The following is a 14,883-nucleotide window of genomic DNA, read 5'->3' as shown; positions in this document are numbered from 1 at the left end:
AAAATAAACAATTTGTTAGCATGATGAAGAGTAGAGGAAATATGACAGAGGCTCTACTAGTCAACTTAACGTACCAAATGCTGAAATTTCAAAAAGGAGAGATAAAACATATAGAAATGTAATTTGTCCAAAAAGGACCACATTGGACCAGTATACCTAACAGAAGCCAAGTCAGTCAAGTCTAAAATTTGGCTTGTTTGAAAAAGAAACATGCAGTGAAATTCAAACATCTTGTCCACACTGCAGCTATCAACTGTTATCTGTTGACATAAGTAAGAAGCTGATTGGATATTCTTGCAAAGCCTTTTCTACACCACTCATTCAGCTATTTCTTTTTCCACGCCAATATCTGTTACTTGATCATCTTGAGCCAAGTAATTGTATGATTTGTTAGCTTTGATTGTAAAGGGAGAAAAAATGGCAGAGGTTATAGCTCTGGTGACCCCGGTTATGGACGTGTTGCTTCAGCTGCTAATGAAAGAAGCAAACTCCTTCAAGCGCCTCCGTAAAGAAGTGAAGAGCCTAAAAGACGAATTGGAGTGTGTCCAGTGTTTTCTCAAAGATGCCGAGGAAAGGTCGGAGAAGGAAGACATGAGAGATGGCGTAAAAGTGTGGTTGAAACAAGTAAGGGAAGAAGCTTTCCACATAGAAGATGTCATTGATTTATACATCCTATATGTGGCACAACACTGTCACTCGCGTGGATTCGTAGGGTTGCTCCGAAGAACAGCTCGCATGCTTAAAGCCTTGAAGCCACGTTATAACTTCATTTCTGAAATCAAGGAGATCAAAGCATCGCTACGTGAAATCAAAGATAGAGGTGAACGGTATGGCTTCAATTCATCGGCCCCAGAATCAAGTAATAGGGTAACTGAACTTGAGCACTGCGGAATTCGGTTGGGTTCCTTGTTCATTGGGGATGATGAATTTTTGGACCTTCATTCCACTCGTGATGAACTGATGACAAGGTTGGTAGAAGGAGCGTCGACTCGAACGGTGATTTCATTGTTAGGCATGGGCGGAATTGGTAAAACTACTCTTGCTAGGAAAGCCTACGATGCCAAAGTCGTTAAAGCGCATTTTGATTGCTGTGCTTGGATTACCGTGTCTCAATCATATAACTTGGAGAAGCTCCTAGGAACAATGGCTGAGCACCTCTGTCCAGAATTTAAAATCGACGCAATTGAAGAGCTAATTGGTCGCCTCAGAAATTTTTTGGAGACAAAGAGGTATCTTATTGTTTTTGATGATGTTTGGCAAGTAGATTTTTGGGGAGTTATAAAACATGCTTTGCCTAGTAATGGTAGAGGTAGTAGGATAATTGTCACAACACGTAATGATATGGTAACAGCTGATTGTCAGGAGGACTCTTGTCATCTTGTCAAAAAGTTGTCGCCATTGTCTCATGAAATAGCTTGGCAACTATTTTGCAAAAAGGCATTCCGTTTTAAACTTGAGGGACATTGCCCCCAAGAGTTAGAGACCTTATCTCTTGAAATTGTGAGAAAATGCCAAGGTTTGCCTCTTGTGATTTCATCAGTAGCCGGTTTGTTGTCAACTAAGGAAAAAAATGTGTCCGAATGGCAAAAACTGAATGACACTCTTAATAGTCAGTTCCAAACAAATCCACACCTTCCAAGCATTTCAAAAATCCTCTCTCTTAGTTATAAAAACCTTCCTTCCTATCTTAAACCTTGCTTCTTATATTTTGGCATATTTCCTCAAGGCCGTTCAATTACGAAGATAACATTGTATAGATATTGGATTGCTGAGGGTTTTATTAAAGAAAAGGGAGATAAGACATTGGAACAAGTTGCTGAAGAGTATCTAAATGAACTCATCCAAAGAAACTTGGTTCAAATACAAGGTTTTCTTTGGGGCGGTGGATTAGATAGGTTGTGTCAAGTACATGATTTAATGCGGGACATAATTCTATCAAAAGCAGATGAAATGAATTTCTATCAAATTGTTGGTGGAAAAATGTCCATTGTTCGAGGAAAGTGTCGTCGCATATCTATCTACAATTGTGAAAACGATTGCATGAAGGTGAATGAAGTCTCGGGAGTTCGTTCGATTTTACTTTTCAATATTGATGGTCGACCAACAAACTTTCACATGGATAGTTGGTTTGAAAAATGCAAGCTTCTAAAGGTGTTAAATCTTACAGACATTCCTATCGAACACCTCCCCAAAGGATTAGGGTACTTGTTCCACCTAAAGTCCTTAACCTTGAGGAATACAAAGGTGAAGAGACTTCCAACGTCCATCGGTAAACTCCAAAATCTACAGGTATTGGATCTCATGAATACCGCAGTGCGAGAGCTCCCAATCGAGATCAATAAGCTTCACAATCTACGACACATTTACGGATTTTATTATAAACACACAATCGGATTTTGTTTTGAGGAATTCCAAGGCCTCAGGATGCATGAAGGAATTGGTTGTTTGGGGGAGTTACAGACACTTGAGTATCTTGAAGTAAGCAATGACAGAACTGGCATCATTACAGAGCTGGAAGGACTGAGGCAATTGAGAAATTTAGGCATTTACAAATTGACAGCGGAACTTGGAGCTACCCTCTGCGCCTCTATTGTGAAAATGAATCATCTTGAATGCTTATCTTTGGTGTCGAATTCTGAAGCTGAGATTCTAGATTTACAGGCGATTTCATCACCGCCTCTTTCTCTAAGGATTCTTAGCTTCGTAGGCAGATTGTCAAAAATTTCGAACTGGATTTTGAAACTTTCCAATCTACGTACACTGACATTCTCATTCTCAAGCTTAAGTGATGATCCTTTGAAACGCCTCCAAAGTTTGCCTAATCTTGAGTATCTTTATCTCTACAAGGCCTATGATGGAGAGGAAATTCACATTGAGGAAGGTGGATTTCAGAAGCTGAAATTGCTTGAACTATGTGACTTGAACGAAGTAAGAGTGATCAAAATAGGCAGAGGATCATTGCCTCTTCTTGAAGAGCTAAGGATTGGAGCTCTTCCGCAACTGAAGGAAGCGCCGTCCAACATTCAACACTTGAGAAACCTCAGAGTTGTCGAAGTTTCTGAGATGCCGATGGAATTCGTGCTTGCTATGCAACCAGATGGAGACCAGTGTTGCTGGAAAGTTAAGCATGTACCAAATGTTTGGTCATATTATAAATTTGGAAGAGATAGGTTTGATGCCTTATAGGTTTGTGTTTTAGACTTAATTGTCTTTGTAGTTTTATGGTTCTTGTACTAAACTTTCTACTACGTTTTGGCATAGTTTAGTTTTGAATCTTCACCTTCATCTACTTCATTTATGTAGTTGAGTAATGCTGTTTCCTTTAGCAGGGTATTATTATAATTTTTTTATTACTTACATTGAATTTTTTTCGTTTGTTTAATTATTAATGATGTTTTATTTTCTTTTTTCTAAAATAGTCGTTCAAGTAAGAAGGAACTAAATAATATTCTGCTGACATATACCAAATATATAAAGCAGTGGCATTTAACATGCTTCTCGCTTAGACTTGGTGCCATATTTGAAATAAATTGTTTTTTAGTCCATTTATTTATTTACTTATTTTTCTGATGATGCTTTTCACATCACATCACCCTTAGTAAACAACTAAAATGTGGCGGACGTCAAATTCTAAGTATGCGTTTTCTAAGTCTTTTTTTTTTTCCCCTTTTCTATTACTTTGGTAAAAATAAAGATTTGTCCATTTTTTTCTAGTCTTATTCCATTTTATGTATTCATGAACTTAAGTTGCAACCTCATATTTAGGAGATATGATTTCATGTTAAGTGAACAGAAGAAGACCACAAATAAACTAATTTGTAAAAACAAAAACTCATTTGACTTCCAATGGGAGGAAGGAGGTATTTATCTCACAAAAGAAATCAACCTAGTTAATTTATGTATTTAACAATAATAGAGTCAAAAGTAAACGCTATAGCTTTCCAACTTTATAATTAATTACTTAATTCTCTTCAGAATAAATTCCAAATCTAAACCTGCTCTCTTAGTTAATCAAAAAGTAAAAAGAAAATTGATAACAAATTCTGTCATTGTCATAGTGAGAACTGTAATCGATAAGTTGGTTCAACTGCATTTCGAAGAGGCGGAGTTGGTCAAAGATGAAGAGGCTAACGGATGAATTGGAGACTATTCAGTGCTTCCTGAAAGAGGCGGAGGAGAAAGCAGAGATGAGAGATGACAATGTGAAAACTTGGGTGAAAAAAGTAAGAGAAGAAGGCTATGATATCGAAGATGTCATGGATGAATACCTTCTTCATGTTGCACAACACCGTCAATAACAACATGGATTTCTTTTGAAATTCAGACCTTCAAAGCATCTCTGCACAAAATCAAGTAAGGATAGAGATGAAAGATATGGCTTTAATTCATGGGAACACCAATCAAGTAGCAAGGCTACAAACATAAAGAGGAATGTCGACCCACGATTGGATCTTTATAAAATTATTTTGGATCTTTAGAAAATCTAAAATATGGAAGAACATCATAAAATAATTTGTTCGAAATTGTAACGATCGAGATGATAAGAATTAGACACCTCTCATCCTTTGCTATCTGGCGCTTTCAGTTACTACAGAATTTTACTTTAATAAATAATAAGATTACAAGAGAAATCACACCCCCCAAATTCTGAGACTATAGTTTTATCTTTCATAAACTTCAGTACCGAAAATGGCGCCTCCCAGTACAAGTATATTGGGGTAATTGAAAATACGTGGGTTAAAGTCTATAATACCCTACTAAGAATTAGGCTCGAGACAATAATTAGACTTCACACGCGCAAAAGACGAATCACTTATAACTAAAACCTTTAAAAGAAAATTTAGCATAGTACTATATAATAAATTTGACCAATATATTTGCATCTACCTCAAAAATGGTATTGAAGATGTTTTATTATTATTATTATTATTATTATTTTGAGATAAAATATGATACTAATGTCGCCTTTTGATCAAATAGCTGGCAAAGTTACTAACATTCTAGTGGAGCAGAGTGATCACAAGGTTCTGGCCACCAATTAGGATCACACGGTACGTAAGTGCGCAACCAATGTACAACTTTTCTTTCGATCTCTACCCCTGTCTCTGATTTATGCTATAACTAGAGGAAAAATATTTTTTTCGCGATAATATACAAAAGTAGTAACTAATTAGTATAACCTATCAACATCCTGCAACTTATATGTAATGACCGGAAAAAATTTAAGTCTAATCCGGACAGTCCGGTATTTGACCGAAATTCTTTCTGGAATAGTAAGTAGTAGAATTTTAATGTAATCAAGAAAATGTTATGTAAAAACTTTATGTACGGGGTAAAATTTCCCGAAAAGTGTAAAGTTATAATACAAATATTTTTACAAAAAAAATTCGTAAATATCACTTATGAATAGTGAGATATTAGTTAAAAATTAGAAATTTTAACGGGTATATTTTAGTTATGAAAAACTAAAATATTTGGTATGTGACTAAATGACCAGCTAGAAAAAGAATAGAAATATTATAAGTAAGGAAAATAGCAAAAGTTCCTGAAACAGAATTTTCCCGAGTCAGTTAAAGCGGGAAACTGCCAAAAAAATGAGTACCGTAAGGGTACGCGTTTTGGGCAATTCTGAATCAATTAAGATGAAAATTTCAGAAAAAGAAATTAACTAATGAGATACCCAAGAGCATTGGGTTGAACATGAGAAGTTTGACCCATGGTACTTGACAGTCCAGAAAAGTAGTATAGAACCTGTACTGATTGTGAAATTATTAGTACTGGAAAGAGACTCATTTTGAGAAACGGAAAGTTAGGTCTCGACAAGAAAAATTTGAGGAATATAGAACCCACTCATTTGCTAGCACGTATCTTGGATATAGCAAAGAATAAAAGTAGGTTGAACAAAGTTTTAATATATATATATATATATACTTATATATAAGCCTAGCCTCATGATCTTTTGGCCAAGATTCTCCCATTCATGTGGGGACCACAGACCTCATTGTGGGCATCTTCCCGAATCTTTTCTGCTTTTTCCTCTTTCACACATAAAAGTAGAATCCCATCGTAGGAGCTTTTATAGAGATCGCCCCCACACACAACGAATTACGGCAACTAAAAGAAAATGAATGAAGGAAGAAGGCATTAGCATTAGAAAGACTACAAAGGCATTCCGGGCCGACTACAAGACTACGACTACAATACAAGTCATGAGCGATAGCGAAGCCAAGCCGGATAGGCTTTTTTATGTCGAAAGCCCCAAAACTAGCTATCTTATAGCAGACAACTAACGCAAGCCTATGCAGAATGCCACTTGCCATTATATAAGTTTAAGTTATTTTATGAAGGGTGAATCATGACATAAGTTACCAATGTCATCTCACGTGGAAAGAAAAACTAAAACAAAGGCTATTACATACTTACGTGAAGTATAGCAGAGGAAAAAAAAAAAAGAAAGAGGGGACGTGAGAAAGTTACGAAGAAAAAAAAAAAAGAAAGAGAGTTGTTAGAGAGAGACGGAGAAGGGAAAATCAAGCATTTTCATTGAGATTTCTTCCGTTCAGTCCGGTAGACACGTAACCTGAGGCGTTCTAGTGGAAAAACCTCAACTTCTGGAGGTAAGATTTCAAAGTTTTCGTGAGAATTCTATATTTTTTTGATTTAGATGAATAGTAACCCATATCAGAAAAACTTCCGTTAAAGTGAAAATTAAAACTGAGGTTTTGTAGAGTATCGTAATAAGAGTTTAACGGAGTAAGTGTTAAGATGATTGAATAAAGTTTTGGTGGATTTCTATCGAAAATCCGTGAGCATAGATTAAGAAAGAACATATGTTTTGTTCAATTTTATGACGGAATCTGTGTTCAAGAATGTAAATCTTGACTCCAGGTACCGAAATCAGAAGTAGAACGAGTTATTAAAAACTCGGGAAACAAGAAAAATAAGGCGAAACTCTGCCAAAATTTAGTTCGAGTAATTTGAACTAAAACTAGATTTCAAGAGGAATATGGGATTGAAGTGTGAAAAGAAAAATGTTTCGATAATCGGTGATGGTTAGAAACCGAACACAACGAGAATTCACAGTTTTTGACCAAAATTGAAAATTAGGCCCATGACTGAGTAATTTGCACGATTTTAGTGCAAATCCTTGAGATAGAAAATGGTTTGAGGTTGAATACCAAACATAAGGATTGTAGACTTTTCCGAAGTAAATTTTAATGTAATTAATGATCTTAGATTCTGAATCTAACGATCGAAAACTTTATGCAATAGGGCCGATTAACGGTTGAAGTTGGAAAGCGTCAAGGGAGACAAAGGACACGTTGTTAGCGAAACTTTGGTAAGTACAATAGTTTTTCTGTGGCTATGTCACGAACAAGCTTACTTTTCTATGTTGCACAAAGATTGTGCATATAGTAGAATTGTGAATGTTAGATACTATGTTAGGTAAGTATCTACAAGACTTATGTAATCGTAGAACTTTATTCTGCAAAAAGTATGTATCGATGTTAAGTCAAGATCAAACCAAGAGAAATGAAATGTTAAACTTTAACGAAAAGTTAATCTCATGATAAAATGCTCAATAATGCACAAATTCATAAGATTTAACTAAAGTTACCGTTTTAATGAGAAAATTGATAAACGGTAAGAGACTAAATGTCCTGTTTGTACCAGCCTTCGAAGGAAAGGTTATTATGAGACTATGAAAGATATGAAACCGTGACTGAGTTAAATTGGTTAGCTACCCCACTCCTCACTAGTTATGCGCGCTATGGTACAATAGGACAGGGCCCCTAAGAAGTAAAAGACAAGAAAATGAAACACGAAAACCATTCCATATAACGGTATGGTATTCGTAAACAAGAATGAAAAGAATAAGAAACACAGAACGAAAGTCGTTTAGAATTCTGTACTAGGCTATATGACATGAATGCATATATGGGTATGCATAATTATTGCATCTGTTATGACCTATTGGTACTTGCTGAGCGAAAGCTCATTAAGTTTGTTCGTATTGTAGGAAGCACGGGTAAGGCACCGGCTCCCTGAAACTTGTTGTTGGGCATGCAGAGAGGATGCAACAGTGGAGTGGGGGCAAATGGGTTGTGGATGCATCACGTGTTTTGGAAACGCTGCTGAACATTATGTGTAAAATAAAATAGTATTTTATGTATTTTGATGACTAATGTAACAGAATGTTGTTAGAATGCTACAGCATTTTACGAATAGTTGAAAATAGAAGGCTAGCTAAATGCTACAACATTTAGACGTACATGGTAAGAATGAAAAAAATTGGCCTGAATTTTAAGAGGTTATAATTAGTAAGTGTTAGAGGTTAAGTAATGTTAAGTATGAGTATAGGATGATGATCAAAGGTTAGGGTCATCACATTATACGAATCCAAAATTCATCCTCCACTTGGAATGCCGTGCATTTGTAGCAAAAGTCTTGACTCCTGATATTTACGAGGCATTTTCTATTTCAATGTCCATTTGATAGTCTTGAGATTCACGATCCATTTTGTATTTCAAAATATATGAATTCTTAATACAATAAGAATACCCTGCTATTTGAATTTAAAATACGTATTATTTTTTTTTGAATGGATCACCTTTTCTCTTCGGTTTCTTCGGACAAAAACCAATCAAGCATACATGCCAAGTTATGCGCCGGTTCTGCATATTACGTCTGAAAATGGACTGTTTATTAACTAGGTGATCAAAATTGTGTATTTTAAAACGTTAGGATAGTTATTTCTTAATAAGGGAATACGAGATATCTTAGTTAAACAAGTGAATGTCTTAAGAATTGATAGGTAAAAGTACCCCTTTTACTTATATGATATGCCTTCTTCATTGTTGTCTTTTATCTTAGTTGTTATTATAGTTTCATTAAAAAATACAATCTCATTTTATAAATTAAAGCAAATTTTTTTAAATCGACTACTTGAGTATTTAAAATTGGTATAAAAATTAGGATTAGAGTTGGTGTCTTTAATTATGTTCTTTTTAAAAATGCCAATGTTATTATAAGAAGTGTATAGTTCTAAGTTCGCATAATAGTGAAGCACATTGTTGACAAATAGTATAATTTTACACGAATTCAAGTACCACGTGCAATGTAAACTTTTTTTTTTTTTGAGCATAGGGTTGGGAATTTAAAATTAACATCTTGTGGTGATGATGAACACACCTGCGTACAACCCCGGACATTGACTAGACCCACTAATGAAGATGGATGAAGCACATGAGTATTGAACACAAATGTCGAAGCCTAAAGGGCAAAGACCTGCTCTGAACAAATAAAATCAAGTGCAACCAAAGCTCGTTAAAAGGAACAACTATAGTTGATGGATAAAACCAGTCGAATAAGACTAAATCCCTAATACTAGAAACACTAGCTATAATGACTGAGAAAATCTTAAAATTAAATAATGTAATTTACGTATTTAGGTGAAAGATGTTCTTTGAAAATATCATGTTATATTATTGTGACTAAAAGATTTATGGAATTAATATTGATATTCCAAAATTCTATAGCAAACTTTATGTTAAGTTCACGTTTTATGATCAAGTAAATTCGAATGATAATTCTCACCGCGGATTAAGGTGGGAGAAAATTCAATCCATGAATAGCTTGAGAATTTTAACATTTGAAAATTGAGCATGTATCGTCAGTCTGTCCTTTTCTACGATAGAGTTTAGGAAAGAAGTTATGCACTATATGAACTTGGTGAGTCAGAGTTGTTGGACCGTTTACAAGCTTTAGCCACAGACGTCAATGACGTTCTACAACGTGATCTTCGATCGAGTTTCTGTTACAGTGATGATGAAGCACATACAGTGCCAGCGTCAATCTCAATTGTTCCATGCAATGACACGCAACTTAGTTTCAGCCATGATCGAATCAGTTTCTCCAGTGATCAAAGAGTAAGTGTTTATCAATCTCAATTGCTGTCTATCTAAGAGTAAGTGTTTGATACTTTTATTCTTTTCATAAATCGTATCTGTAATTTCACTATAAAAGCCTTTTTTTGGTTGATATATATTTATCTTTGATGTTATATCTCATCATCGTTTTCTATTTCATAACCTTTCATATTATAATATACTATGTTTCTAATTTATGGGAAATAATTGGTAAAATTTTCACATGTTCCATCATATTTTCTCAAGCAGAAAGAATATGTCGCAATATCAAAAACTATCATCACTTGTTATATTGCTACTTAAATTCTGTTCCTTTGATTCTTAATTTTTAAATTTTCTTTCTTCATGTCTGAACAATTTTAGAGGAAAACGTCGAAGTGGTATTAACCTAACAAGGGTTATATTGTATTAATGTTTTGGAGGATTGAAATTCTTGTTCATGTTGTTTCTTCCACTTAAAAGAATGTTCATAATGGAAAGTTTTGTTTTCGAGCAGCCTATACATCACTCAATGAGAATGCTTTGTTCTCCTTCAGCCGTTAAAGATTTAGTTCTTTTGCACCACTTTCTGGTTATATCTTGTGCTCCTCCTAACGCCTTGTCTTTATTTATTTATTTAGTTTAATTTCTTTTACCACTATATTGTAGGCCTTTATGGCTAGCAAATGCCTCAAGGATTCAAAGTCGTGGACGAAGCTGGAGTGCGCATCATAGAAGCAAACATGGTAGATCATTCTTGCTGTTCGTGGCTCTGTTTTGTTCTCCTTCTTTAATGTAATCCTAAAACCATTTTGTTGTGCAAATAAATATGCTGATGTGATGATTGTAAAATATGTAGATTATGTGTAGTCCACCGAATCCTTCTTTGGGTTTCTGGTCCTCTTTCCAACTTTTCTATAACATAACATACTTTTCGCATTGAGTCTTAATCATCAAAAAACTTTTCTATAACATACTTTTGCTTGTATTTGATGTGGTAGTTGGCTTGAAAATTATGGTTGTTTGTGACAGAACATGCCCTCTATATATTTCTCTCAAAAAACTTGTTTTTTCGGCATTCCAACATACACGAAGTTGGGGATTGAACGCGTATCAGCACTTTGATCTATTTCGAGTAAGCTCGATATGTTAGTCAGGAGCAAGGTATATTAATCAATAGTTAAACAAGTTTTTAAACTTACTAATAGATTAGAAAGTTTTGAATTAGTTTATACATTTTCTCCTCTTCCTTCCAAGGAAGGATATAAAACGATTTGAATTTCAACAAATTATCTCTTTTCATTTGAGTTCATGCGCACCAATTTTTACACTTTGATCTATGTCTATTCGAATACAGTGTTATGTTAATACTCTACATAAAAACATGCATTTCGATATTTTTTTCTTTTTGCAAAATAGTTAACTTGCTTAGCCCCCGGAATAACCAAAAGAACATTTTTGTGTTTTTTTAAGGGAAAACTTCTTGTGTTTAAATTCATTTTTCTGTCAGATTTCTCCGACAGATTCTTTTTGTTATTATTATTATCATTATTTTTAGACATGAATTTTTATTAAGTATATATGCCTTTGCTGCTAATTTGTCGTTGGAGTAGCTATTTGAATAAACAAAAATTAAACTTTTAAATTACTAAATCTGGGGATGCAAAACTTGATTCCAATGAGAAAATTTAAAAATTAAATAAATAAATAAAGAAGAAGATAGTTGTAATCGTAAACATTTATTTTATCTTGAGTAAATATTTCATAGAAAGTACAAAGAGAAAATGTGTTATTTCACCAATAAAGACGAAAAATTAGACCACTGGACCTACCAAAAGTCAGAAAACACATGCAATGATTTTTTTTTAATTGCTCCGGTGTTTTGTTTTGTTTAAAACACGAGCATTCACTACTTATCAACTATTGAATCTATATTACATTTTTAATTTAATCTAATATAGATTTAACGATGAATAAACATAAAATTATGATGTTTTTAAAAAAGAAAAAATATCAAAGAAAGTCTTTTTTTTAAAGCGAAAATTTAATCCACACAACAGCTCGTCAGGAAGCCAAAAAGTCATCAAAACTGACAAATCTAGTGATGACTTATTAGCATCAAGCAGCCTATAAGTCAGTCATCCCAATAAGTCATCAACTTCAAATTAGTGTTTTCAACACCACTCATCACGCCATATCTTTTTCCACCCCTCATTGCTATGAAATTTGAAGGGTGCAGAATTATGAAACTATTAAACAAAGAACAATCATTTTTGTTATATACATATCTGCTACTCGATTATGTTAGACCCGCTTAATTTGTCAATTTGAATTTTTAATTTAAGTGTAAGTGTGACTATAAAAAAAATTAAATTTGACTATTTCTGAAAATTTATTTAATTATTTATAAGAGTTTTAAATTATAATAAAATTAAAATTAAAAACTCAAATGGACTTCACTTAACGTACCAAATGCTGAAATTTCAATAGCTATGAATTAAAAAAACAGGAGTAGATGAAACAGATAGAAATGTAATTTGTCCAAAAAGATCACATTGGACCACTAGACCTACCAGAAACCAAGTCAAGTCTAAAATTTGGCATAAGGAAGAAAAACGTGCAGTGAAATTAAAACATCTAGTCCACACTGCAGCTATCAACTATTATCTGTTGACATAAGGAAGAAGCTGATTGGATATTCTTGCAAAGCCTTTTCTACACCACTCATTCAGCCAATATCTATTACTTGATCATCTCGAGCCAAGCAATTGTGTGATTTGTTAGCTTTGATTGTGAAGGGAGAACCAATGGCAGAGGTTATAGCTCTGGTGACCCCGGTTATGGAGGTGTTGCTTCAGCTACTAATGAAGGAAGCAAACTCCTTCAAGCGCCTTCATAGAGAAGTGAAGAGCCTAAAAGACGAATTGGAGTGTGTCCAGTGTTTTCTCAAAGATGCAGAGGAAAGGTCAGAGAAGGAAGACATGAGAGATGGCGTAAAAGTGTGGTTGAAACAAGTAAGGGAAGAAGCTTATCACATAGAAGATGTCATTGATTTATATATCCTGCATGTGGCGCAACACTGTCACTCGCGTGGAAAAGTTGTCATCTTGTGAAAAAGTTGTCACCATTGCCTCAAGAAATAGCTTGGCAACTATTTTGCGAAAAGGCATTCCGTTTTAAACTTGAGGGGCATTGCCCCCAAGAGTTGGAGACATTATCTCTTGAAATTGTGAGAAAATGCCAAGGTTTGCCTCTTGTGATTTCATCGGTAGCCGGTTTGTTGTCAACTAAGGAAAAAAATGTGTCCGAGTGGCAAAAGCTGAATGACACTCTTAATAGTTAGTTCCAAACAAATCCACACCTTTCAAGCATTTCAAAAATCCTCTCTCTTAGTTATGACAACCTTCCTTCCTATCTTAAACCTTGCTTCTTATATTTTGGCATATTTCCTCAAGGCCGTTTAATTACAGAGACAACATTGTATAGACATTGGATTGCTGAGGGTTTTATTGAAGAAAAGAGAGACAAGACATTGGAACAAGTTGCTGAAGAGTACCTTAATGAACTCATCCTAAGAAACTTGGTTCAAGTACAAGGTTTGCTTGGTGGTGATGGATCAGATAGGTTGTGTCAAGTGCATGATTTGATTCGTGACATAATTCTATCAAGAGCAGATGAATTGAATTTCTATCAAATTGTGGATGGAAAAATGTCCATTGTTCGAGGAAAGTGTCATTGCATATCTATCTACAATTATGAAAACGATTGCATGAAGGTGAATGAAGTATCGGGAGTTCGTTCGATTTTACTTTTCAATATCGATGGTCGACCAACAAACTTTCACTTGGATAGTTGGTTTGAAAAATACAAGCTTCTAAAGGTGTTGAATCTTAGAGACATTCCTATCGAACAGCTCCCCAAAGGATTAGGGTATTTGTTCCACCTAAAGTCCTGAGGAATACAAAGGTGAAGAGACTTCCAAAGTCCATTGGTAAACTCTAAAATCTACAGGTATTGGATCTCATGAATACTGCAGTGCGAGAGCTCCCAATCGAGATCAACAAGCTTCACAATCTACGACACATTTACGGATTTTATTATAAACACACAATCGGATTTTGTTTTGAGGAATTCCAAGGCCTCAGGATGCATGACGGAATTGGTTGTTTGAGGGAGTTACAGACACTTGAGTATCTTGAAGTAAGCAATGACAGAACTGGCATCATTACAGAGCTGGAAGGACTGAGGCAATTGAGAACTTTAGGCATTCTCAAATTCCCAGCGGAACTTGGAGCTGCCCTCTGTGCCTCTATTGTGAAAATGAATCATCTTGAACGCTTAGTTTTTATGTCGAATTCTGGAGATGAGATTCTATATTTACAAGCGATTTCATCACCACCTCTTTCTCTTAGGCTTCTCTGCTTCGTAGGCAGATTGTCAAAAATTTCGAACTGGATTTTGAAACTTTCCAATCTACACGTGCTGGCCTTCGCTTTCTCAAGCTTAAGTGATGATCCATTGAAACGCCTCCAAAGTTTGCCTAGTTTAGAGTATCTTTCTCTCTACAAGGCTTATGATGTCGGAAATTCACATTGAGGAAGGTGGATTTCCGAAGCTGAAATCACTTGAATTATGTGACTTGTACGAACTAAGAATGATCAAAATATGCAGAGGATCATTGCCTCATCTTGAAGAGCTAAGGATTGGAACTTGTCCACAACTGAAGGATGTGCCGTCCAACATTCAACACTTGAGAAACCTCAAAGTTGTCGAAATCTCTGAGATGCCGATGGAATTCGTGCTTGCTATGCAACCAGATGGAGACCAGTGTTGCTGGAAAGTTAAGCATGCACCAAATGTTTGGTCATATTATAAATTTGAAAGAGATAGGTTTGATGCCTTATAGGTTTGTGTTTTAGACTTAATTGCCTTCGTAGTTTTATCTTTCTTTTACTAAACTTTCTATTACATTTTG

General features: G+C 34.9%; 2 protein-coding genes across 2 annotated transcripts; both read left to right on the top strand.

The window, feature by feature from the left end:
- Window positions 1–319: 319 nt before the first annotated feature.
- On the top strand, window positions 320–3,343 carry LOC21401697 (disease resistance protein RPM1). Its single transcript, XM_010103473.2, has one exon. It carries the CDS (start codon window positions 418–420, stop codon window positions 3,184–3,186), a length of 2,769 nt encoding a protein of 922 aa, XP_010101775.1. The 5' UTR covers window positions 320–417; the 3' UTR covers window positions 3,187–3,343.
- A 9,372-nt stretch (window positions 3,344–12,715) lies between these two features.
- On the top strand, window positions 12,716–14,504 carry LOC112092596 (probable disease resistance protein RXW24L). Its single transcript, XM_024169148.1, has 4 exons — window positions 12,716–12,922; window positions 13,075–13,153; window positions 13,379–13,683; window positions 13,920–14,504. The coding sequence occupies exons 1-4, from the start codon at window positions 12,716–12,718 to the stop codon at window positions 14,502–14,504; spliced, it is 1,176 nt and encodes a 391-aa protein (XP_024024916.1).
- Window positions 14,505–14,883: the final 379 nt, after the last annotated feature.

This window comes from Morus notabilis, unplaced genomic scaffold (assembly GCF_000414095.1).
Source record: "Morus notabilis unplaced genomic scaffold, ASM41409v2 Scaffold285, whole genome shotgun sequence".
Lineage (NCBI taxonomy): Eukaryota > Viridiplantae > Streptophyta > Magnoliopsida > Rosales > Moraceae > Morus > Morus notabilis.
The sequence above is the reverse complement of the archived record's forward strand: the minus strand, read 5'-3'. Positions and strand labels throughout refer to the sequence as shown.

Excerpts from the sequence above, each read along its gene's own strand:
- LOC21401697 (XM_010103473.2), top strand. The coding sequence starts at position 418 with ATGGCAGAGGTTATAGCTCTGGTGACCCCGGTTATGGACGTGTTGCTT.
- LOC112092596 (XM_024169148.1), top strand. The coding sequence starts at position 12,716 with ATGGCAGAGGTTATAGCTCTGGTGACCCCGGTTATGGAGGTGTTGCTT. Across the intron at positions 13,154-13,378 it reads AATTGTGAGAAAATGCCAAG|AGACAACATTGTATAGACAT; the intron begins GTTTGCCTCTTG and ends GTTTAATTACAG. Across the intron at positions 13,684-13,919 it reads ATGAAAACGATTGCATGAAG|GTATTGGATCTCATGAATAC; the intron begins GTGAATGAAGTA and ends TAAAATCTACAG.